The sequence below is a fragment of the Oenanthe melanoleuca genome, chromosome 2 (assembly GCF_029582105.1).
Source record: "Oenanthe melanoleuca isolate GR-GAL-2019-014 chromosome 2, OMel1.0, whole genome shotgun sequence".
NCBI lineage: Eukaryota > Metazoa > Chordata > Aves > Passeriformes > Muscicapidae > Oenanthe > Oenanthe melanoleuca.
Genome location: NC_079335.1, coordinates 97,406,247 through 97,433,087, shown reverse-complemented (window position 1 = coordinate 97,433,087; position 26,841 = coordinate 97,406,247). Strand labels below are relative to the sequence as shown.

The 26,841-nt window shown below is 37.5% G+C and overlaps 1 protein-coding gene across 1 annotated transcript; it reads right to left on the bottom strand.

The window, feature by feature from the left end:
* Positions 1-713: 713 nt before the first annotated feature.
* STK17A (serine/threonine kinase 17a) lies at positions 714-26,818 on the bottom strand. The gene is made up of 7 exons (XM_056484704.1): positions 26,503-26,818; positions 19,082-19,294; positions 11,990-12,134; positions 6,674-6,800; positions 5,908-5,956; positions 5,597-5,776; positions 714-4,788 (listed from the first exon to the last, which is right to left on the bottom strand). The coding sequence occupies exons 1-7, from the start codon at positions 26,679-26,681 to the stop codon at positions 4,455-4,457; spliced, it is 1,227 nt and encodes a 408-aa protein (XP_056340679.1). The 5' UTR covers positions 26,682-26,818; the 3' UTR covers positions 714-4,454.
* Between the last annotated feature and the right edge of the window lie 23 nt (positions 26,819-26,841).

Genomic DNA, 26,841 nt, shown 5'->3' with positions numbered 1-26,841 from the left:
TTCCTAGAAGATTTAGGAGCAAAGGACTTTCATTCAATAACTTATGAGAAACAATCTTTGTCTCTCTTTGCTTGGTAAGGCCCATAACTTTCGATCCAGCAGCCAGACCAGCTGGATCTCACAAGGTGCTACTGGAAAGTGGCAGATGGTGATATCCTGGCAGCTCAGGAGATTTCTCTGTGAGGATTAGTTAAAAAACACCTGTGTAATTCAGTCTGTATGCTGGCATTACAAATTAATTGAAGAGATGAGGTACACTGATTTCAGTGCATCACCAGATTAGCTGCAATTCTACTTGCACAAGCAAGCAAAGACTCAGTGTAATTAAGTTCTCTGTTTACAGGAAAAAAGATAATCCCTTCAAGTAGTTCCCTTTCCTCTCCTAATTTTGCAGTAATGACTTTGGTCCTATATGCTCTGCTTCACTTTGATGAATCCTAACCTTTTCTTAATTAGGAGAAATTGTTATCACATCCATCTGTACTTAATTTTTTCCCCTGACTGTATTTATTAATCCAAACGACATCTTAATTCAACACCTGTGCCATGTGAAGAACTCTACAGTGGACGCATATTGCTTTAGTATGGAAAAGACTTCTGATGCATTTTATATTTGCTGCACATATTGAACAAACGTGATTAAGAAAACTAAAATATCAGTAATCCCACTAATGGTTGTTTCCCAAAGCACAAAGAACAAAAGACCCATCAGATGTTCAGAAAACAAAATTTCATTTATTGAAAAGTTTCTGAAACAGTAAACACTTTATCAGAAGTACAATAAACTGGCACTATTCCTTTAAAAGGTTGAACTGTCTTCCAGGAACACCTGAAATATTCAAGAGAGATCTTAAGCCACAGAGTAATGTGATGCAAGGCCCGCCTCCCTCCCCAGCCCCTGTGAGTACCACTAGTGGAGAATGGGCAGTGAACTCTTATTTGCATTTGTGACCTAACAGCTCTCAAGATTCAGGGGTTAGATCATAAACTGGAATTCAACCTTTTGTATTTAGGGACCTGCACACAAAAATGTGACAAATGAGACAAATCACAATGCAAATTACACTTTGGAGAAAAAGAAAAATATTATTTTGTAGAACATTTAATTTAGCAACTATAAAATCTATAAGCCTCTCCCTTAAAGAGATGAATATAGCAACAAGAGGAGACAAGGCTGTGCTTTTTGTTAGGACTTTGCTATTTATTCCAACAACTGAAACAAGGCCTAGGCCTGGACACACCCCTCTTATTGATACAGTTCACAGCTCTTCCATGAACCACCGGTAACCACTCTGTAGGAACATCTGCCCTTCCTTCAGCACCCTGCATCTGAGCAAACACCAGCCATGCTCCCCATGCTACAAAGGCAGCCAGCATGTGCTCAGTCTGGAGAGTGGGGATTGGTAGAGCATTGCCCACAAGGTCCAAGGAGCTGATTCTTTCTCCACAAACACATCAGCTTTTCCCAGATGACCCATGTACATACAAACCAGCTGTTCCTCACAGCTCATGGTTTGCTCCCAGTCTTATTGATGTTGCTTCAGTCATGAGTTCCTCAAGAACACTGACTGCAACAGCCTCTTCCAACAGCTCACACCTCATTTGCAGCTTTACCCACATTCACAGTGGAACAGAAACAGCCTCAAGGGCGTGGGTCTGGCTGATAGTCCTGCAGTTAAATTATATGGAAAATTTTTCCTGTTATAGGGTCAATCTAAGATGCCTTGCTTATAACTTACATTATTAAACTTTCACAACTTTATACAAATTCTTAATTAAAAAACACTGTATAAAACCACCTTAAGGCACAAAGAGTTAAACAGAAATGCAGCCCACTGAAAATCTCAAAGCAGCCAATTCAAGAAAAGCTGGCCTTGAAATAAGTATGTATTTCATGTATACATGTTAAGCTTCACTGTCATACATTAAAAACAGTTATATATAGGACAAAATATGTACTGCTTGGCATCTACTCTTTTCCATTAGTACCAGTCTCAATCTGAGACATCATCTGTGGTTACAAAGAGGAAGTGAAATGGGTATACATCCCTCAAATAATTTGCTGTGGGCAACCAGGAGTTATTAAATATTTATGTGTGCAACACGGGCAACATTGTTTTGTAAGGGTAGGGTATGAACATGCTTCAACCTCACTGCTCTGCTCAACTTAGTAAAATAAGTATGGATGGGGGGAGGGAAAAATGTCAAAATGGAAGATTGAAGATGGGAGAAATTACAATCTTGCACAGAAGAATTCCATGAATCAAGGTCCCCTCACCCAAGCAAACTGTCTTGGGCAAATGACTGGAGAATGAAGGAAAGATGCCCATGAAGGTACTGTCCTGCCTAACAAGGCTGAAACAGATCAGCACTGTAGGCAGGGTCAGCTCCTGTCTGTGTCCAGAAACACCCAGGTAACACAGATACGGTGTTGGCTCAAAGATTCTCCTGCTGAGAGCTAGCCAGAGCTGTCAGCAACTGACTCCTTTCTCCAGAGCATGAAAGGCATCTCTGCATTACAATGTAAAACACATTCAAACTCAATTCTGAGCACCACTGGCTGTTTTCTTATATGAACATCTTTGAGGAACAAGAAGCTGCCCTACCTACATGAATACTCAATATGTAATTCCACAGGGGAAGAAGCAATAGAACAGTTTAATTTAGGTGCAATTTCCCTTATGTGGCTTAAAGTAAAGGCAGCCCAACCTCTGACAATGAAACCTTATGGAAAAACACTCATTGTCTCACTGCTTTTGGTTCAGCTTTCTTCTGTACCAGTGCTTTCCCCCACCTTTCTAGCCATGCTGATCAGATCACCCCAGTACTGCTGCTCTTATTAAACCATTTGACTTTTGTGTGAAGGAAGAACTGTAACATTAGCACAAAGCTCTGAACTCCTGCTCACTAAATGGAGTAAGAACATTTGATATATCTGAAATTAGAAAAGTGTGTACCAACATGGAAAGAAAGGGAAAAACTAGCTCAAAAGTTTCTATTCACTGTTTTACAGCAAGACAACTTTTGTCAGAGTTTATTATAAAGGAACAGCATAAGGAAACCAAATAAATAGTTGAATAGTTAACAGAATGCAATATAATAGTACTAAACTTCCATTACATAAAAATTAAACTTTGGAACAGCATCAATATGAAAGATTTCTTAGAAAACTAGGACTCAGTCCAAGATCCTCAGATCTGTACATTGCAAAAAACACTCAGTTTTGATGCCCAGTTGATTCCAGCTTTGTCCTCTGAGGGACTGCGTCCATTGAGAACTATGACCCATCCATACTGCTCCCTAATCCCACTCTGCCCAGCCACATAACATGCAGTATTTCCAAGTGTCTAAGGGAGAGTAATCAGGAAGCAGGAGGCATGAGCTGTGCTTCACTGTTTCAGAAGAAGCAGTATCTTCTTCCTCATCTGACAGCTATATTGAACAGTTGCAATTTAGCCTAAGGATGCTCGTTTTTTCCTTAAAGCAGCAGTTAGAGGAACAGAAAGAAGGCAGAAATGACCTCATGATCCCAGTAAAACCCCAGTTGGTTCTGGGAGAGGTGGAGTCATGGGCTGATTAGCTGGACAAACTGTCTAACCTACCGTGGTAAAGTCAGTGGAGAGAACTTCAATGACTTCAGAGGAGCTACATCAGACTGTCATACTTTTTTCCTCTCATCAGCACCCTGTGGCCACACTGAGCTGGATTCTTTTGGCACATCTCACCCAACACGGGAAGGGAAGGGAACAATCTCTGCTGGCTTGCAAGTGACAAAAATAAGCAAATACATCACCCTCAGGAGCAGGATTTTACTGTGCTCCCAAATCAGACACATCTCCAATACAGATTTCTTTCCCAGTGGGGCATGTTCATCTCTGTCTAGAGAAGCTCAGCTCTGGTGTGTAGTTCAGCTACACACCAGAGGAGTCTGGGTCTTTGACCTGATGTAAACAAAGAAATACACAGGTATGCCAAACCAGGTGATCAAATTCTCCTCTCATACAAGTTTTAGATGAGCAGATAGTTCCACTGAAGTCAGGAAGCATTTGAGGAAAACCCAGCATTATATATTTGCATTAAATACCAAAACGTATCCTAAAATACTCCTACTGACATCTGTCACCAAAACACTTCCAGTGTCAACTTCTCAGGAACACCAGAACAATTAACAAAAACTCTGTTACCAATCAATAAAAACAACAAAAAACAAATAAAAATAATAAAAAAAAAAACAACCCAAAAATAAGCTTATCCTCTGTTAAATTCCTGTCAGCCACTTGAAATCTTATCTGTTCCATGAAAATAAGAACTTGGCACATTTTTGTTGTATGCCATTTATAAACACTTTCTTTTATCTAGAACATTTATTGCATACCAGAAATTCACTTTACTAGAATATTTTTGTTTAGTAGAAAAAACTGCCTTCCAGTTATAGCTATGAAGCTCCACACAGTTCAGTAAATGAATTCTCCTGGTATTTCCTGCAGTAATGGTTCCTCAAATTTAAATCGTTTGGAAATGGCTTTCTGCTCAGTTGCTTTTTCTTTTTCTGACTGCCTACATTGTCCCAGTGTGTATGAAGCCACTACAATTAGTTCTTCTGTCACTATTGATTCTTCCTCTCCTGTCTTCTCAGCATCTACTGATTGTTCAGAGGCAGAATCCGCATCTTTCTGGATGGTATCACTGGTCTCCCCTTCTGTACTCTTATTCCAGGCCCTGCACGCGGGATTATCACTTTGTTCTAACCATGGATGTTGAAGGCATTCTTCAGCTGTTGCCCGGTCCCTGCAGAGGAAGGGAAGCATTAAAATAAATGTCCAAATGAATGCTAAATTCAGAACTTTGCAGAAGAGACCCCCAAAAATGATTCCAAGGATATGACTGTATTAAAGACAGAGGGAATTGTAAATTAAAAAAAAAAAACCACTGATAGCTGTCTTTTACCAAAAAAGGCCACAGCAGTTCAAGTAGATGAACTCCTAGCATTTAAAATAAAGGAATTCATAGATCCTTAAATATGAGTTTACACTTCCATGCTGCCAAACAACTTCTGAAGTTTATACTTTTTATATATAGAAAAGTTATCTGACTTTTACATTCTTCAAGTATTCCCACAGACAAGCGGTAGGCAATTTCAATAGCTGACATGTCCCATGAAGAACAGTAAAGTTCCACAGAAAACACCTGTTCTATTTGGAAACCTGGAATTTCCACCTCTCTGCCCATTAAGAAAATTAACCAGAAAAGGCAAGGTTCTCTACCAACCCATCCAAAAGTAAGGACTCAAGGCTCAGTTCATTTAAAAGACTACAGAAAAGACCTGCAAGAAGAATGGGTGTACTGTTCACTGCTACAAACTACAGTTCATACACAGTTTAATGAAAATAATTTGAGTTTCAATTACTAACACTTGGACATCATTTGGAATATACAAGTTTGGATGGAAATGGAAGAATTCTCATATACATAAAAAGCAATAACGCAATGAAATCAAAGTCCCCTTGTACTTCAAAAATGAATGCACTAGCACTTGCTGCATTTAAAATTAAGTCAGTTTGACATATTAGCATATACAATCATGTATTTTACTTACTCGGGTTTCTTAACCAGCAGAGTTTTGATGAAATCCACAGCAGACTCTGATACAAGGTCAAAGTCCTCTCCAGAGTAACTTACGTTCATTTGAGATATATTTAAGAATGTTTCTTGTTTATCATCCCCCAAGAAAGGTGATATCCCTGTTAGCATAACATATGCCAGTACTCCAATGCTCCTAAATTAAAGGTAAGAAGAAAAACAGTTTTTAGTTAGCCTTTTTTTCTTAAAAGCAAACAGAGAAAAAAAGTCACCAAAGAACAACCTTTTTCAGTAAAGTTATGATGACCATCAATTTGTTCAACTTACCACATATCAGTTGCTGTACTGATTGGGTCATAACTCAGAATTTCAGGAGCTATTTGGGGGAAAAAAAGAGTGCATTTTGTCATATGCAGACATTACATTTGAGCTAAAAAATGCAATAATGGTCATGTGAGAGAACTTAAGAGAAGCAGATAAGCCATTTGAAGCATGACAGTCTTTTGAAATCAAGATATTTCTATTCAGGGTATTTAAATGGCTTACATAATTCACTGTTTTTAAGTGTGAAAAAAAAATGTTTTCCTTTTATTGTCATCTTCAGAAGCCAGGCCAGTCTCTCCCTCAATTAAGGAATCTGTATACAAGTTTCATACAGACAAAACAGAAATAGCCAACATTGCATACTCCAGCACTGTAACCCATAAGTATGAAGATATACCACACAACTTAAAGATATTTTCAAGGCCTGGAGTGGTTTGGGCTATTCTTAAAAAAATGGAATACCTACACTGGGTAAAATATTGTATTCAGAAACCGAGTATATGAATTTAAACTTTTAATCCAAGTAATACTTGTTATCACTGCTGGTAAGAATCATTTAAAGCATGTCTTCATCTTTAACATAAGCACAGAATCATAGTTCATTAAACTGGCAAGACTTGCCAGTTCTACCTTTGACAGCAGTACAGCGTCCAAGTAATATACCTGACCTTGCGACACAGTAACTACACAGCCAGGCTGGCATGCTCCAAACTCTCCTTACACAACACAGAAGCCTGGCCTATTCATCACTCCTATAGTAACAACTTACCTACATATTCTGGAGTTCCCATGATTTCTCTTAGTTCCTCACTGCTCTTCATTATTCTGGAAAGGCCAAAATCTACTATCTTAACATCTCCCAGAGGAGACTTACTGGTTAGCAGAATATTTTGGGGCTGAAAAACAAGAGAGGGACACTTTTGTAATCACCCAAAACTAATGTCTATGACATCATATTGCATAGTTATTTTAGACCATGAGCAACAACAGTGCCTCCCGTAACAAATAGGATACCTGGATCATTTATGTATTTCCCCCAAAGTGATTTTGAAGAGACAGTAGGCTAAAGGGAGTGGCAGGATTTTCAATTTAGAATTGAGAATCAAACCTTTGTTAGCTTAGAATATATTGGAAATACGTGCCAATAGCTGCCATTCAACAATAGCATGTAAGTACCTCCACACTTGCACCTCTAGTGCTTTGTATCACCTTTTTAACTCCTCTTTGCTCCTCGATTCTTCCAATGGATGGTCTAAAAAACCTTCCTTTGAAGGGTGTCCAAAAACACCCAATCATTTAAAAAACCCTGAACACACAAAACTATTTTGACTGCACCTGTTTAAAGGTCTGTTGCAACCAACCTGAATCCTGTTTAAAGTACAAACAACTGTATTACAGAATACTAACTGAAGAACAGTTTTAAAAAAAATATCAGCCTGAAAAACTGGTTTTTAAGAGCATCACCTTTGGATAAACTTGTTTGCACTGACGTCACTAGATCTTGGCTGTCTTCCTTCAAAGCACCTTTGTGGTCATTAAGAAGTTCCTTACTATTTTAAATGCTAGCTCAAGTAAAAAAAGAAAAATTTTTGCAACTGCAGCATATCATTGCCAAAAAAAAATAAAGTTTGACTTTCCCTACTCCTAGACCAGTGATCACACTGGGTTTTATCATTAACTTCTCCAAGTGGTAGTGCTGACAACTAGTGCTGCATTCATGCTTCTAGTGAGCACAAGTTCCATTAAAGTGCAGAAGTCTATTGGAAATCTGGATCATCTTGCATCAGAGTGGTTGAAAAGGGAGGAGGACAAAAGAGTAAGAACAGCAAAGCAACCACTGACTGATAATCCAGCTGGAGTAACACCAACATTTATACTTCTTTCCTAATCACAGAGCTGCTCTGTCCTCCATCCCCAGAGTCACTCATGAAGACATGCTCTCACATGAACAACCCTTGCTTTGAATACAGAAATAAACCTGGGCAAGAAAATTTTAAAAAACTTGGGCCAGTTCTCCTCACTGCAAGAACTGAATAAAGTTTTTTGATTCCAGCAGGGTTAAACTGTTATTTGAAACTAACTCCATGATGTTGTTCATTTATTTTCTGTTTGTAAACCTACATATTAAGAATAGATCTTTTTTTATTTTCTTTACGAATTGGGATCTGGTGGCTATACAAAGGCTTTTGGAGCTGCACATTCCCACATTCTTTATAGTTCAGATTTGTTGTTCTCTATTTATATTAGAAAAGCAAACATCCAAAAAAGCTGACCATGCCTCCCTCATTAGTCTCTCAGATGTTATTCCCAGTGAGAAATTAAGTTATGTTGTGAGGAGTCAAATTAAAAGCATGAGAAAAGTATTAATTCTCTATATTTAAACGAGGAAAAGTTTTGTGAAACCCTTCAGCCATGTATTTTAACATTTTAGTGGATAAAGGAGTTACCAATTTTTTTAAAAATCTTATTATGCAAAACACACCTATGCAGAAAAAACCTCTGTCTACAGTATGAGTTCAGTCATAACTCTAAACCAATTCTTAATGAAATACCAGTCATTTTCCTATTTTAAGGAATCATTATGGGATTCTTGCAAAGTGCCAGACTAGACACCAGCATGAACCCTTAAAGAAGCCATAGCTTTGAACTCACCATAGTTTTCAGCTTGACACCATTACTCAAGCTTTCAGAAAAGGAAGATCGTTTCCTCACATCTGTAACACTGCTTCTCATCTGTGCTAGAATATATCTATAGGTTTGCCTAATGCCAGTCAGCCCACAACAACAGGAGATGCCAGCTAGAGGCTCTCCTGGTGGCCATTCTAAAAACGGCCTTTCACTTTTACCCTCAAGCACTATTGAAATTATTGATGAAAACTATCAAATGGCAATGTTTAAGACCTCCCCCCTCTACTGAAGCAAGGCTTAAAGGTTCCATTTCGATCCTCTTATATTCTTGTATCTTTAGTTGGTTTCAAGAAGATACATAAAGACTAAGGACACAAATTAAAGGTCAAGTTTTTAATCTAATCAATGCTACACCTTACCTAATTTTATTAATGTCTCAGGTTATCTAATTATGTGAGACTCAAAAAACCTCACATCCCTAGAAGACAGGAATTATCCAAGAAATAATGGTAAACAGGAAAAACGGACTAGCTGAGATCTCAGTTGCATTACATCTAAAACCACTAAACTAGGGTGTTTCTAATAAAAGTAAGTACCCTCATATCTTCTTCCTCAGCCCCCATGCCTGCTTAAATTCTCTACCATTCCCAGCTACCTCAAGTTTTTACCAAGATTCAAGATTAAGTCAAGATTTCAATTCAAGATTAAGTCAAACAGCAAATGAGAACACAGAGAAGGGAGACTTCCCTTACTCTGCAGCTTTTAAGCACCATTAAGAGGAGATGAAAGACTCCTGAGTACAATCTGTGCACACCCTACAAATTAAATAGCATCAACACAATACTGTCAAGTGATAATTAATTTGCACTTGGTAGCATTATATTTGCTCTTCATCCAAGTCAAAACTAGGCTACATAATTGTATTTTGCTATTAAAAACAAGACACATTTCAACTGTCTTTCAGTAGAACCATGTTTTTGGAAAGAAATGATCAGGTGACAACCTCGCCAAGCCCCATCAAAATATCCCATTTCTTTCTGAAGTGTTTAGTCTCAGAAAAAATCTTGTTATCTATTCAGAGGACAAAGAGAAACTAAAGCAAGGTAGCTGTCAGTGTCATAGATCTGGCTCATTAGATTTATAATATAAATATTAAGCTGACAATTACATATGGACAACCACTTGGGTTTAAATTCTTCTGGGCGTAGAATTTAACTTTTTTTGAAGGTGCAACATATGGAAAATTGGATGGACCTTTCCAAAGGAATTTGTAACAGGCAAATGAAATGGAAATCTTTAGAGGCACAAAGGTGAAACCAACAGCACAAAAAAAAACCATTTTAGCAAGAATTTGTAAACTTTGCTATTGGCAAACACCTTGCATGGCAACAGTAAACACACACGAGTCTTCCAAATGCCATCACAAACAAAGTACTTAGTAAATTCCACGGTGCTTTAAGCTGCAAAGCAGTGCTTTAAAGCAGCATGAGACACATGATACAACACGATGAGGACTGTGGGTTAATAAACTTGCTGCCAAAGCGAGTACCCGAGTTCCCTCAAAATGGGCTGTTTTTAAAAGCCTTGTGTAGATCAATTAATGTTTGCAAGTAATGGTTTTTAATTCTACAGTTTCCATCATTTTTATTTGCCAATACTCTGAAGACTTCCATAAACTCTATTTTGCACAAGACTGATAGTTTTATATATCATGAAAGTCATCACACTGCAAGTAGGACTCCAATTAAACATGCATTGCACACTGCAGTAATGTATAAATATGTTAATTAACCTCAATCACTAAACAATTTCCTCTGCTAATGAGCTTCCATCAGGCAGCAAAACAATGCTGGATTTTTCAGTGAGAACTGCCTATGCTCCATATTATAGCATCAGTTTTCTGACCAGTTGGAAAGTTTTTAAGCAAGCTTTTAATGAATATCTTTTCTGGATAAAATCTGTAATCAACATCCCAAGTCTACTTTTGCAAATAAGTAGCCATTTAAAACACATCACATCTTACGTTTCAGGTATCAAGCTGATGATGCTAAGAAACACCACAACTTTAACTACAAACATATACAAATAAGATACTGTCCACAAAAGACATTTAATTTTACACACTTTGCTTCAATGAAGTTCAATGGCCAACCATTGAGACACTGAATATCTTGTTTAAGCATACTAGAACTTTGAGGAATTCTAACTGCTCGTTTTTAGTCTTTCTGAACACTTATTCTCACAACACTTGCTAAAAATGCTTCATTAGTTCTTTTAGTATAATTATTAACATTCTGTGTGTATGACTCAATCAAAATTTCAAAGAATTCCACATATAATTTGAATAAATGTTTGGAAAACCAGGCAGGTGACATATTTGTGTGCAAATGTGACTCATCTGCTTTAGCTGATGAATGGTTCATGACGTGCTAAGTTATATATAAAGTACATACAGCTTGATACTGGAATCTACTGGTAGATTTATAATAGTGCCAGAATACAGCTAAGCATAAGTAAGGATCTTAGCAACAGAACAAACATGCAGAAGCTTACAATGTACTTAGTAAATATGAGAATAGAACATGTAAAAATTTTTTAAAAATGTAATGCAAGTAACATTTTAGACTCTCTTGCTTAGTAATAAACTAGTTCAACCTCATAATGAGATACAGTTGCATCTTCCATATGAGTGCATGGATAGAAGCTAAAGAAAATTAAATGGAGCTTGCTGCCCATAGGAGAGAAGAGTTCTCCAGATCCTTGAAACAATTTCCTTCTAGACCATATGATTTCATAGGATGGCAACTGTACTTATCCCTCGATTTGGGTCAAAACTATTTTTCAAAAATAAAAAAATACTTGTTTCAGTAAATCATGATAATTTATATACCAATAGGGTGTCAGCCAACTGTTTGGCAGCAAATGACAGACATTTAAATTAGGTTTTACAGTAACTGAGAAAAAAAGGGAAGAAAATGCTATAAATGTACTTAACACATTAATTTATCAGTCCTGTTTGAATGAACATTTCATTCTGAAATGTTACACTCCATTCACCAATGTCACTACCACCCTTCTTCTTCATTAAAACTCTAAGTCAATACAAAAAACAAACCTGGTTCTCAATGGCCATATAACACCCAGACATTTTTGCTGCAATATAGAAATAATTCAGGTCTTACTCAAAGCACTCATTTGCAATTTAAGGTACAAGACAAATTGACTTTTGAATTGATTACATTTCACTTAATCGAATGAAGCTGATATTTAACATAATCATAAAAACCCCCCAAAAGGCTTGCAGACCTGGTGGCTACTCTATCCCAAAAGTTTAATTTTTTCATTCAAGGTATGATTAGCTAAAACTCTAACTATAAACTGGCATCATTGTGACATATTACCAGCAAGAAAGTTAATAGACGAGAAAGCAATAAGAAAAATACATCACAAATCTTACCTTTAAGTCAAGATGAACAACATTGTTTCTGTGCAAGAATGAAACTCCTTCTAATATCTGCTTCATAAGTCGCTTTACATCTTTTTCTTTGAAGGCCTCTTCTCTTTCAGCCACACATTGGTCAAAGATTTCACCTCCAGCAGCACTGTGGAATAGTAGGAATATTGTTAGTTCAAAGACTAAATTATAGCACCCATTTGTCCCTACTCTCACTTTCATTTTTTTGTATAGGCAGTATCAGCAGGAGGTATAACCCAATCATGATACTTTCAGTTATAAGACATTTGGCAAGGTTTTTACAGCCTTGGAAGTGTTTTCTGCAGTACAGCAGCTTTGAAGAGAGGCAAAGACTTTAATCGTTTAGGTTAAAGAATATAAATAGTACAAACGTTTTGGGGACTACTTTTGAAATATTCCTGACTTTGCTTTCATATGAATGCCACAATTGTTTGAGGACTGTGCTTTCATAAAAGATGTGCCTTTTGCAATTCCTATGAAACTACTTAGAAATTTGGCCAAGGCAAGTCTTTGCAAACATAAAGCAAAGCAGCCCCACCTCCCATCCTCCTCAAAACACTTTACACACACCTAAAAGAATAAATGTAAAGTCTGCAATTGAATTGTTTATGAAGTCTCGGGTAACAGGGATGCATTAAGTTTCTAAACCTCTTTCATCTAAAAACAGCGCTGAAAATTTTAGCTCTCAGCTTGCATCCTCTTTTATGTATCTTTAAAGAAATAACATAATAACAAAAAATATAAAAATAACTAGATATGACTGAATGTTTTTAAAGTACTCTGAAGCCACACATGCAGTACCAGCTCTGTATAGCAATGGCTCTAGAAAACTAAAATTGTTTCACAATATAACCCTGTAGCATCAGAAGTAAAATAAACTGAACAGAAGCTCCATCTTAAAACAAGAATGGGCATAAGAATGTTAGAATGTGGCCACTTTGCATATGGATTGTTGAACTCCTACTACTAAATCAGCACATACACCCTTTGTTCTGCATGAAATTCTATTATCACCCCTGAGGGAAAGGTGGTGAAACCCTCAGGGGCAGAATCCTCTCCAGATACACCAAACTGTGATGTGCAAAAATGACTTTGCACAAACATTAATCTTTACTGATGCATAGCCATCTCCTCTGCCTTTGCTTGCCTTTTTCCCTGATGACTTGTACTAGGCTATCCCGAAAACAGCCAGGCACATTCAACATTAACATAACAGCAAATGAAAGTTCAACAAAAATGATGCATTTCAACTGTGCACCCCAGGAAAAGAACACTTAAATATACACAAAATTTTATTTTGCCTATAGTAACTTTGCTGCTACAGTCCTACTACTTCCAAAAGCCTCATGGATTTTAAAAAAGGCTTTTTGCCCTCCCAGGTATTCTCACTGCTATTATTTTAAGCTTTCCATATGCTGGCTAAGTGGTACAGCAGTACAATTTGATTTATTAAACTAAGATTTTCTTTCAAAAAACCCCTCTATTAAATAATTATTTTTCTTCATTATGTATCAAAGATGATAGAGCTCAAGAATAAAATGAGTTTTTCAAAGGAATATTAATACTGTAATTTCTTTTGAAAAATTTCATATGCCTGACATTATCACATCTTTCTTCAGTCCATTGTTATTTAATTCATGGAAACAGTAATATTTCAGCTTTGAACAGGATTCAAATACTAATGACATTTTTTAAATGAACATCAGCTAGTGTATTTTAATATCCTAAACCAAATTCCTTGAAAAAGCATCATGAATTGGATTTTCTAGATAGGAATAGAAAAAGATCTACTGCAACCCATAAATTAAACTTTTTGCCTTAAGAATGCCATAATATGTTACTTGAAGAGTGATTTAATTCCTTGTAGCAGTGAATTATAATGCACATACCGTGATAAGATCTACTACAAAAATTACTAACATGGTATGTTTTATAGCAATAACCCTGGGATTTTCCTGGTAAAGCTCTGCCACTTCAAATAAGGAAAAAAATACTTCTGCTATTTAATTCTTTGAAATCCGATTTATACCCAAAACATGAGATCACACTTTAATAGACCCAGCTGAAAAACCAGTGGAAGTTGAGGGTTGGGGGAGCCTTAAAATGCTCTGCTTGCTATACGTCTGCTTGGTAGGCATCTGTTACAATTTGTTTATTAGTGTAACTTATTAAAACTGAGGTACATACCAATGCTAAAATGTAAGCTACCTAGATTTTTAATACTACACTTAAAGAACTCTGAATTATAGGTGTTAAAAGTCAAGGCAATAAAAGTTTAAGCAATGTCCCATCAGTGAAATCAAGATTCAGTGCTACCTACCAATGGTGAGAGAAGAAAACCCTTAATCCAGAAACTTTATTAAAAAAAAGTCTCTCCCTATACTTCTGAAGATGCCTGGGTTCATCAGCATTTTTAAGAGTGAGACATGCAAATGCAGCCCTCACACACGCACACCCACTTCATAACTTATGCGACACTGGCGTTCTCAGCTAACATAGACACTTGGCTTTACAAAATAGTTTCACGTGAGAAGGTGACTTCATATGCAATGTTTTGGTTTTTGATCTTAACTTTCTTATTTAGGATGCTGATGGAACAACTCCTTCTGGACAATTCATTCAGTCCCAAAAATACCTCATTTAAACAAGTAACCAGTAACACTTTATAAGAACAGATGGAAATTTGACACTGCAAGACTGTTTTGTGTATTGTTGCTGTGGAGTGAGCTTAATGGATTCCCTTAAGCAAAACAGTCTGGGAGCTGTGAGCTAAGATAGTCACATGTGGTTGGAAGCATAATGTCAAAATGAACTTGAAAAAGATCCTACTGCACACCTATTGCAAGTTTTGCCAAGCTCTTTAACAATACTTTCAACTCACTATTTTGTACTCCCCATCTGGATTTCAGGGGGAAAATAACCAAACAACTAACAGTAGAAGGGCTCAAAATTCCTGCTAGAAAAGGATCATAGGCATGTCATTGTTATGATTTCTGTATATATGCAGACCAGGAGTTCTCTGGAGTTAATGATATTTACCCGTTTTTCATTGAACTGTAGTTTTTCTAATTGTCATTATGAAATAACTTGACAAACAACTAAGAAAATATTCTTAGGGGATAAAAGCAAACAATTATCCTTAGGACAACAAAGTTTTTAGGAAAAATTGATAAGGACATTTAATGGCAAAACATTTTGAAAACCAGTATTACTTAGAATGCATTATTTCTCTAGTACTCCCTTCCCTTAAGTGAATGAAAAACATGTGAGACAAAAGAAGGCTTTCCGAACTTGAAAGCTATGGCAACCATAATTCTTTAGCTATTGTGATGTACTTCTGAAAGTACTGTTGTGCCATTTATTTCTCTCGTTTCAAGTGAAATTCAACTGCTCATTATCAATGAAAAGCATGCTAACACTTTATTACTACTTAGCAGCATAAATGAGTTAAAAGTCATTTGGAAGTCTAGAGAACTAATCGTTGTTACAATTATGTTTACTTTAGATTAAAGGGAGACAACTTATCTTCCTTGAAATATATCTTAACAATTAACTGTATGAAATTTAGCATCAAACTTCTTTCAAGTATACTTAGGAGACACTAACACAGTAATTTAACTTATCATTAGAAAAAGATTGAACAAACCTATTTCAGGGCACGTGAAGAAATGAACCACTCCCCTGGCTTTAATGGATCAGACAAAAAGTTAGTGTTCTGAAGGATGGAGAAGTACAAATCACCAGACTACAGATATGTAGACCAATTCCTAAAATACACTTGATTTCAATGCTGAGTTATATATAGTCTGCAACAGACAAAAGTTTACTTCCTGAATCTTCAACTCTGTCAAAAGTCTTTCTTGAAAGGGTTATCTTTGAAAGATAATGGAAAGTCATCTACTTTCTGTACATGGAGCTTACATTACAAGCTGTTCACACCACAGCAGCTGTAACATTACCAGCAAAGGATCATGCTCACTGCTGCTGACAGCCATACCTCTTTCCTTGGCTAGGCTTACCACTGGATAGTAAGTGCACTTACTGGTAGCTTTTCCAGTGTAAGGCAATGTATTTTACCAATGTCCCCAAAGCCTGAGAAAACTGTGACTCCATATCTCATGAGAGGGCATGGGAAGAGAAGTATCCAAATATATAAAATTGTAGATACTGGTCTTAAAAGTTCTCAGACAAATGATTTTTTTTTGCCTTCACCTTTCCAATCAGGCAGCACAAAAACTGAATGAAACACAAACAAAGGTAACTAAGACCGTTTTGAGAAGTGTTCCCCTAAAATTTTTTTAGGCCTCCTGTCTTGATTTGACACTGCTAACTAGAACAACTTTGCTTGCTACTCAAATGGAGAAGATGCAAACACTGGAGCAGCAGTTACTTGTGATACACTGTGATACAGTGGGTTTGTTTCAAGTTCTGTCGTTGAATCCCATGCCAGCAGACTCTTATTTTAACTAGTCACACCTCCAGTAAGTAGGACAATAAATCATGTCCAAGACTATATAAGTCCATTAATATTAACAGACATACAAGCCCATCACATTATCCAGGTCCAAATAACAACAGCTGAAAAAGCACTTCATCCAGTATATAAAAAAAAATACTGTGTCTTCAAGATGATAAGACAACTTCTTTTTAAAGCAAGTGTAACTGTATTTACACAAGGCTCTGGATCAGTTCAGAGGCTCTTCCTAACAAAATACTAAGATAAAGATCTTTGAAGCTCCACTTACACGTTTCTATACATTTTTTATACTAATTACCCACTATTATCGTCTATCCCTTCCATAGATGTGTAAAACATGATGATGAACACTTATGAAAAGACCAGTTCTTAAGCATCAGATGCTCTACTGCTCTTTTTTTTTTTTTTTCCAAAAGAAATTGGAAGATGACAGGTAGGTTACATATAGGTATCAAGCCCAAAAGTTACCAAATTTGCTTTTTCCTTCTTATCCCTGATATGTCAAGTTTCCCAGACTGTATCTCTACTTTCTTCAGCAAAATTCCAGGTTCTTTTCACTCAATTTTCAATGAAATACAGAAACATAACTGACCCACAGACTAATTCCAGGCTTTCTGTTACCCCTTCAGATTTACTTATCCCTTCAACTCTGACTTAAATACACTGATTGAGGTCTTATGACAACAAACCAAAGTCAGAGACTGTTGTGAGGGTGGATGCAGACAGGTCCAGTTTGCTATGCTACAGCTGAAGCCAACACTGTAATGTCTCCTTGCTTCTCACTGCTCAACACTCAATATTAACTGGCAAATTTTAAGTTCATTTTCTGTCAAAAACTGATAGTGCTTGGAAGATAACCCTCCATGTAACATTAATATTTCACTTCCTGAAAGCAGAACATTTCCTAATTTAAAACCCTCAGCCCTTGTGACAGATTCTTACATCAAGACAAGAAACTAAAATCTTAGAAGATGAAGCTAGTGGCCAAGATTAAGTATTTGTTTTACTTCTTCAGGAGATAAAGATCTGCCACAAAGACCATCAAGCTTAATAGAAACTGAAATGCCCTAGAAAAGCTTGCAGTCTAGGTATGTTCTTTAATCCTCTGCATACAGAATGTCAGAAATTCACTAACATTCATACCTGTTTTGTTGCAACATGTCTCTTGAACACATTGACATTAAAGAAGCATCCACACATACTTGCTGAAGTCAGGGAAAGACTGTTTTTGCAATTTACAACTCCAGCACACAGCTATTTATCTGAAATGAGGTATGACTGTTTGATGCATATAAACCCAATAATTTTGCTAATTACTTAACAACCTAGTTAATACTTCAGATTAAAAGAGTTTTGCAACTGTAAGAAAATTGAGTTCTAAAAGAAAACTAGGAATTTTGCATCAAAATTATCACAAAACTCATTGCTCATTTAGATTCCACTGCTCAAATTAAATCCTATGGGATCGAAAATGAAACTATTTAAATTTCTGCTAGTGTTTAAAGCAGGTATTTACTAGTCTTCATTAACAGCAGTTAAAACCCCAGAAGCTCTGTCACACCTATGTATTATAAAAGATACTTGACTATTTCACATATTATGACTTCATTAAGGGCACAATGAAGTTCAAAAAATGTATTCTAGAAGAATTTTGCCTTAGGAGACATGGTCTCATTCCATTTCACTGAACTTTAAAGATACAGTTTCTTTTGACTTCTAAACAAGATATGATTGGGACACAAGATTTCTCACCATTTCTTTTTGCTATCAAGAAAGAGAAGAGCTGCACAAACTAGACTTATCTTAACAAAAAAAAAAAAGTCACTTCTGAGCTATTAAGCCTCACTGTTCCTCTCCTAATTATTTAAAATCCATAGAGCTTAACAAGAATTTAGAATTCCATAGCAACAAGCATTTGGCTGAAACTAAGAAGCTAGCTAGATACCTTACTGTCTAAAGCCATTGGCATGAGATGGCAGTCACAACAGCTGCAGGAACACTCATCTGGACAAACTCAAGTGGAGAAAACCACACAGACAAATGCGGAGTCAAGTGTCCTTTGAACGAAACCATTCTAAATCTCAATCCTCCTCCTCTCCCCAAAAAGATAATGGATTAGCAAGTTTTCTATTGTAGAGGGTTTTAATAGTTTCTTTTCAGCAATGATGTTGCTTTCAATACCTTTTTTAAAACTGGCAAAAAAAAGCCACAGCAGATTTCATCCCAACTTTGCTACTGTCAATGAAATAAACTTCAGTTCTTGAACAGATACTCCTTGTTTCTTTCTTCTTCGTCTTTTATGTGTAGGGAGTGTACAGAGCTCATATTTCATTAAAGATGCTTTAACTACATAAATTATAGTTCAGCTTTGAAAGATACTCCATAATTAGAGAAATTTGTTACAATCTGAAGTAGTTATGAGATTGCACATAACTTCTTGTAATCATCATTTTATTTGCAGTTCTTTAAGTTAAGCAAGGGTAACAGGAAACCAATAAAAACTTTTAAATTATTCACATTGATACACAATATTTCTACATTATTGCTTTTAAGCAGACACTGCAGAAAGTTATTCAGGAATTATTACTAATACTTACTATTCCAGGACTAAAATCATCTCTGTTGCAGTTTCATAAACTTCATGCAAGTTAATGACCCAAAGGTTGCATTGTGCCAGCTCGAGGACTGCAATTTCGTGGATTATTTCCATCCGACAGTCTTGGCCCTTTCTTCTTTTTCTCATGAATTTTGCTGCAAACTCTTTTTCAGTGTCTTTCTGGATACACTTCTTCACCACTGCAAATTTTCCCCTGAAATTAAATACGAATTTAGTTTTACATGCTTTAGTGACAGCTTTAGCACCACCTTTATAAATTAACGTTTCAGGAAACTTGAACTAAGTCACTATTAATGGCTGCATTTAAGAGTCAATCTGAATTTAGAAAGGTGCCTTGCTCAGTGATGATCCCTGTGTTCAAAACACCCTAGCTGAGAATGTACATAATCTCCATGAAACATAAGGAATTAAAAAAACCCCAATCAATTCAAACAACGCAGTTTTCAAAAATACAGAATAAACGAGCTGTGCTAGTTCCCAAGACTACATTATCCTCAAAACTTTAATTTCAAAAGCTGGCAGAATCGAAATGTAAAAATGAGCAATTTATGCTTTCTCTAACTACATCACAGTAACCTAGTTATTGTTTTCTGAAGCACCCCACCATATCCAAGGCAACAGCACTCTCATTGAATCCTGCTTCATTTGCCATACATTATCCATACTCTGCATTTTTCAAAATGGCACTTTGTATTCTCATCATGATATGTCTCAAATGGTAACAGCTGGAGTTTTCTGATTACCCATTCTCAAACCCCTTACTTATACAGTGAGAGTAAGGATAAGGAGCACGGATAATTTAAATACAATGAAGCAGCTTGACTAACATCAAGCTCTGCAGCATGATTTTTGCAGCAATGCCAAGGTGAATAGGCACACAGAGCTGAGCCCCGTGCTTAGCCCACATTAATGAGCGTCACCTTGTCAGAACACACACCTGGTGATGCACCAGGCCAGCTCAAACCACACTGCAGCGCTTGCGTCACACCACTTCCCCCACAGCACCCTGGCACAAGTGCCAGCTCTTAACTTCCCTGAAAGAGTCCCACACCACCTGCCCCACTCAGTTCCATCCACACAGTGCTGATTTTTAGACTGAAAAGGTATTTTAATTAATACATCTCACTAATGCAATGATGAATTCTCACACTTTGAAGTATAGTAATCTTACTTTAGCTCTTACCATACAGGTATAATGATCATGAAAAGAACCTTTTTTATTTATATGTAAACATTTTCTTATAAAGCTACAGAAATAGCTTTGAGTTCTTTATTTTGGTTCTTCACTTACTGTAGGGTTGGTGGAACCAAAATAATAGTCCTCATCTATTTTGGAATACAATTACTATGGATTTTGCCTCTCCCATCTCCAAGCTGAGGTTCACAAAATTAACTACTTCAGCTCATGTCAAAGTTTTCACTCTCCCAGCCTACTGGCAGAAGACTGCTATCCATGAAATAAAATTGCTAAACAAAGTTGTGGTCGGCTTGCTTTTAATAAGCATTTGTTTCAAAATCACAGTCTAAATTAATCAAGTCAAATAAGTACCCACAAAGTGGGTATTTGCTAGGCAATCTCAATAATATAATTGGACTTGTAACCACTGATACAGCCACAGTTATTCCTCTAGGAATAATATTTTGCATAAGCACATTATCTACAGCAAAATATGTATTAAGACTAGATCACAGCACAGTCCAGATGTCCAGTGAAGGCAGACATACAGTAAGAATATGCATTAATGTCTTGAATCTAACTTTTTGGGAACGTGTTCTTAATTACTAATACATACATGAAGACAAAACTACTGAGGTTTGTAAATGCGGGAAGATAATTTTGCACAAAATTTATGTACAACAGAAAGCTATGCATTTATCAAAAGCGTTAAGATCCTTGTTCAAGTTCTTAGCACCAAAAAACATCTCAAGAAAAAAATCAACTGGTGAGTATGTTGTCAAAAACAGCACAAAATTAAATTGAGAAGCCCTTTAACAGCAAGTTATTTAATTACCTGATAGATACTAAGCCTTAACCCAATAAATCTAGGTCCCTGCCTGGGTTCAGCCTTCTCTATTTTCCTTATACAGCCTCTGAATGCACTGCGTACTTCCTCTTGAATGCTGCCTTAGTGCAGTCAAAAGCTTTGAATTCTAGCACCAGGAAGGACCTAGAGAAAGTGGCTTAGAAAAGTTTGAAATCTCTGCAATACAGCTTTCAAGTACTGTGCTGCTTTGAATTGCATACCAAATCTATCTGGATACAAGTTAATTAGCCTAATAAGCAGTGATGTTGCCGATTCACCGTGCATTAGTCACTATGGAAATAAAACAGTATTCATGGAGCAGCAAGAAATGGCAAGAGCCACCACTGTGTGTGGCCACGCATGTCCTGTTTAGCTGAGCTGGCCAGAAGCCTGATAGGTGACGTCACTCAAAGGACAGGTTACACGGGAGTTCAGCCAGCTGACAAACACTAACTCTAAATTGTTTCAGACCAAGAATCCTGCCCAGATTCCTTATGGTTATGCCTATAATTAGAGTTATTATAACTACTGCCTGTTAGAACTCATCTTTTCTGAATACAATCCCCAAAAAGATCAAACTGGACAAACCTGATGTTTATAACCAGTAGAACTAATTACTGTACAGTGATCTAGATTCATGTCTGAGAAAATTTCAGAGCTAAGATCCAAAGATAGTATCCACTATATGGTTAAGCCAACAGATAAATTTTAAAGAATTTCTTTTTGGTTGAGACAGAATAGTAGATAAGACAGATATAAACAAGCATTCTTATGAAATATACATTGCATACACTTCATCATTGCTTTTCTTAAAATCCTGCTTTTCATAACTTACTATAAAAAAGTATCTAAAATGGTGTTAGATCACATCACTGCTACTTTAGTGTATTGAGAAGTGCTAGCAGTGAGAACATTGCATGGAAGGAAGAATAATTTTGAGATTAAAATCTTAATGCGCATTTGTCAGTGTTGAACACAGACAACGTGACATCCAATCACAAATACAAATGCTTTGGAGGGAGACCGTAAGAAACTCTAAGTAGTTCTCAGTCCTCACAAGAGTCTCATTCAAGAATTATGATTTAAGATAAATCATATCTGATTACAAAGAAGCTCAATGTCACCTTTTCAGATCGCCAACAGAATTTGCATTGTTTCATTATGCACACATTGTAGCTCAAAGGAAAATTGTCAAATTACAAATCAAATGTCAAATCAGATAAGCAGGAACATTCATGTCACACCAATTAATTTTTGTTGTCCTAGGTTCAGAACAACAGAGAACTCACCTTACTAATTTATTTATAATATATATAAAAAATAAAATATATATATAAAATATATAAAAATAACTAAGAACTAAATATTTTAAAATAGTTAACCTTATTATTAAAGTGACCTATAAAATACTGTCACTGAAACAAATGCAGGAATAACTTCTTCCTGTGAAGATATTTACTTTTTATAAAGTTCAGAAAAAAACTTTCCTGAGATCCACAATACTATACCCACTTTATTATGTAACTCATATCAAACATTTTTTCTGATGTGTGGGGGTTTTCCCCCTGACAATTTTGGATTTCCAAACAACAAAGTACAAGGATTCCATTTCTGATGTTCATGAATAATTTACTCACATAAATTTCTTCTCAAACAGCAAAGCCAACAACTTGCAACTCTTTGTTTTCTTTTCTTTTCCAATTTTGCTTAGTTCCACAGCTATCTGACCCCAACTGTGCTACTGCAGAGAGCAGCTGAGGACAGCAGTGTCATGGCACAAAATGGTACAAGTGTCATGTACTGTTAAGACATACATAACTGAAAGTTACCTGAGAAATTAAAGTTCCTGTCAAAGCTGTTCTTTTGGAGGAAAAAAATCCAAGACATGCATTATCTGTACATGGAACTACAGCCACATCACTAGTGAGGAACAAAGAATACTTCACACTCCTTGGATGATTACAATATTTCTTATTCTTACCTTTGGGTGGAGAATGAGCTTGTATGCTTTAACAAAAAAAACTGGGAATGAGGAGAAACAACTGAGTTGCACTGGACATATTTACATGTGCACACACATTTTGCTAGAAGATAATTTTATTTTGGATCAATTATTTAAGGTGACTGTTACCTCCCAGAAGAAAGACAGACTGGTCAACTTATACCTTCCTCTAACCCAGCTCTAGAATCAAGAGTACTATTTTCTGCACACAAATCACAACTTCCAATATATGCATAGCTTGTTTCACATAAAAAAAGGAATGCAACATTCCATCAACAAGCTGAAGAATTAATAGCCTAGTAATACTTTGTCTGCAATTAGGAGTTTTTTTCTCAAGGAAAATGAGCAAAGTAACTAAATATAATTATAATAGACTCCTTAAGGAAGCTCTTGGTAGTAAAAAATGTGTTGTTCCCCATTTTACAGTACAATTATGGCTTAAGCACAAATGGTAAGGGGAAGAATTAAGCAATTGATGCCTTGTCCTCTGCAAAGGTTACATTTCTTCAAACTAACCTAACTCAAGCTAGCACTGTCTGAAAACATTTAAATCTCAGTGAGGTGATGAGAAGTGGCACCCTTAAAACAATCATCACAGGTAAGTCTGATTTCAAACCTCATGCAAGTGCAGATTCGTGTGAGAATATTGATTTTGAGGACACTAAAATTATTGAGGCTGTGAATACTGGACCAAAATGTCATATATTAAATAATTTAACTTAAAAACTTTTATTTCCATGTTATCCTAAGGAACCTGCAAGAATTTATTTTCCTGAGTGGCCATTATAATGAAGCTTTTGATATTTTTCCCTGGCTGAACCTGGGTTTCCCAACAGCTATGTTTCAACAGACTTGCAAATGCCTGTTCAGCTACTGAATGAGGCAGCACCTTCTGAAGCACATAAGCTCTGCATTCTGAAAGCAGTTTTTTTCTCCTGTGAGCAGAACTAATGAAGCCTGACTTCCCACGAGTTTGCACCCAAGTTCCTCTGATGACACTATGATCAATGTTCTCCTAGATTCATCCACGTCTTTCAGGACTGCTTCCCGCAGGATTTTTGCTCCCTAAAGTGCTACCTGCAGCCAGAGTACCTCTCTTCCCAGCATTGCCAGAACTACAATGCCTTAACATTTTGCCATGTTCCACTTTCTTCCCACCTCCCCCGAATGCAGGTGACCAGAGAACAGAAAACAGAGGCTCCAAGTGCCTTGGGAAGTTCCACAAACGACAGATTGGGAGGTCAAAGACTGCACAAACCTGTTGAGCTCATGCAGCAGCCCTGATCTCAGCAAAGGTGATAAACCCACTTGCTTCTTTCTCCATGCTCTCAGTTTTAAACAAAATCCATACGAATGTTGTTATTTTCAAACCTACCCGAAGTTCCGCTTTTAAACAGTTTCTCTCATTCTGGGAAATGGGATGGAAAAATACAGAGTGTATAAACTTTTTCCTACCAAATCTTAATGCTAAAACAGATTATGTTGTGTGCACAAGGACTGCTTTTCATCCGAGACAAAAACCTGCCATACCTGGGTGCTAATTTATTCTTTGCAAAGATAACCTCTACCCATACAGAGAGAAATACACGACTTATGAACATATAAAAGAGAAATTATTTGTGTTAATAACTTATCAATAAAATTACAGTTACAAGTGGCAGAGAGACTTTCCACCTATGTTTAGTGACAGAGTTAGTAAAAAATAGTCTTTAGTAGGAGTATTCGAGCCAAAGTATATGCTTTTCAAAAAACAAAGTTTAAAACTTGAATAAAAAAAACAAGCATATGCATTCAAATGTAGAGATTTCTATATGCTAAAAGAGAAGATAGAGAAAACACTTGTGAAGATGAGGAGAGATAGTGTGAACCAAAATATGTGCAACTGTTGCTCAAAACCAAGACAAACACTTAGAAATTTAACTCATTTTAACTACAGGTGCAAAATCACAGCCTTCATGTGAAGGTCATCTTTAAAATATTAAAAAAAAATTCCACACAAAAATCCATGCTACAGTTGACTTGTTTAACTGCAGACTAAGACTTGCAGCAGTACACAATTCTTCTTAGTATAAAGCAAATCATCTCAGTTGTTCTTTTTTTCCCAGAAGGAACCTTCATCTATTCTGTGCTCTGATTAGGCCAATGACTATCACCCGGCTCTCAGGGAAATGCTCATTCCATGGAAGAAGTGCAAAATATTTTCTGAAGTTATCTGAACTTCAAAAAAAAAACCCCCAACAAACCAAAGCAGCAGTGATACCAGGACATCCTGTGCTACACTGCTCCTACACCTTCTGGACTGTTTCTTAGAATTTAGGCTGATTTGTAGCCTGCATTTAGTTAGCTTCAGTTTCCAGGCCTTGGACATTGTGGTCACACCAATCTACATAAAGAGGTTTCTCCCACCTGCTTACCATGTGAATGCTTCAGACCACTATGTTTAAACAGGTACTATTCTACTGGTACATCAGAGTTACTAAGTGAGCATTAAGCTAACACCCAGGCAATCTAAATATTTGTTAGAGGTACTTACAGCAGCTACATTTGCCTTGAAACTCCTCCTTATCTCCAAAGGGGCTGGTTTTGCCGCTGTATAAACTGAGCTACACAGCGAGCATAACTTGCAATAGAGAACATACATTGAGGAGGATATCTTTCCATATATCCAGGGGTATATCCACTCTTTGGATGAAGCATATGTAATTCTAAGAACACTATCATTCCTTTAACGAGAAGTGACAGAACTTCAGGCAAAAATATTGGATAGGTGGTGCTGAAATTCCATATATGTAGTTTCCAAGATATGAAAACCTTTTAATGAGATTTTTTGCCCTAAACCTTGCTTTCTATCAGTCAGGCGTTGAAATTACACATGGACTAAACCTTACATGCAGAATCCCTTCCAAACCCAAGACCAGCTTCAACTCCTTGAAAAGTTCCACCATTAGATTACTCTGAAGCATATGCTACCTCAAACGAGTGTAAAATTTTTTTTCCACGCCATTGCTTACAAACCTCGAGGAAACAACTCTTTTTTTATCTTTTTCATTTTTTAAAGTAGGGGAGGCAGGTTTTCTTCTCCAGTGGAAATCTAGAGCAATACCCACGCGGGTTCCCAGGGAACCACAGCATCTTCCCAGCCAGATCCGCGAGGCTGGGGAGCCGAGGATGACTTCAGGGGAAGGAGGGACAGGCAGCCGCGGGGTACGGCCGCCCGCCAGCACCTCCTCCAGCCCAGCCCAGCCCAGCCGCGGCCGCCCCGCGCTCCGAGCTCACCGCCGGGAGCCCCGGGACGCGGCTCCGGCCCGACACGGACCCCACGGCGGGGACACCGCCACCCCCGGCCCCGCTCCCGCCCCCGGAGGCTGCGCTCACCTGCCGAGCTCCCGGCCGGGGCTGAGGCTGTACCGCTCCTGGAAGGGCTCCGTGCGGATGGGCGTGCGGATCTCCGCCAGGAGCCCGCCGCGCTGCCGGGATCGCCCGACCGCGGGCTGGGCTGGCGGCGGCCGGTCACCGCGGGAGCGACCGGGCGGCGGCTTCTTGTCGGGGCTCATGGCGCGGGGCTTCTCCCTCGGCAGGGGGATGCCTTCTCCCTTTCCTCTCGCCTTCCCGTCTCCGTGCCCGGCTCCGTCCCGGCCCGCGCTCCCTCCGGGCGCTGCCGCTGCTCGCGGGGGCTGCGGGCAGCACGCGCCGGCCGAGGGGCGGGGCGCGGCC

What these genes read in the sequence shown, in the direction of transcription:
- STK17A (XM_056484704.1), bottom strand. Translation starts at nt 26,681, where the DNA reads ATGAGCCCCGACAAGAAGCCGCCGCCCGGTCGCTCCCGCGGTGACCGG. An exon ending in TTGTTCATCTTGACTTAAAG is followed by an intron (nt 6,801 to 11,989) that starts GTAAGATTTGTG and finishes CTTGTTTTTCAG; the next exon opens with CCCCAAAATATTCTGCTAAC. An exon ending in GGGAACTCCAGAATATGTAG is followed by an intron (nt 5,957 to 6,673) that starts GTAAGTTGTTAC and finishes TCCCCCAAATAG; the next exon opens with CTCCTGAAATTCTGAGTTAT.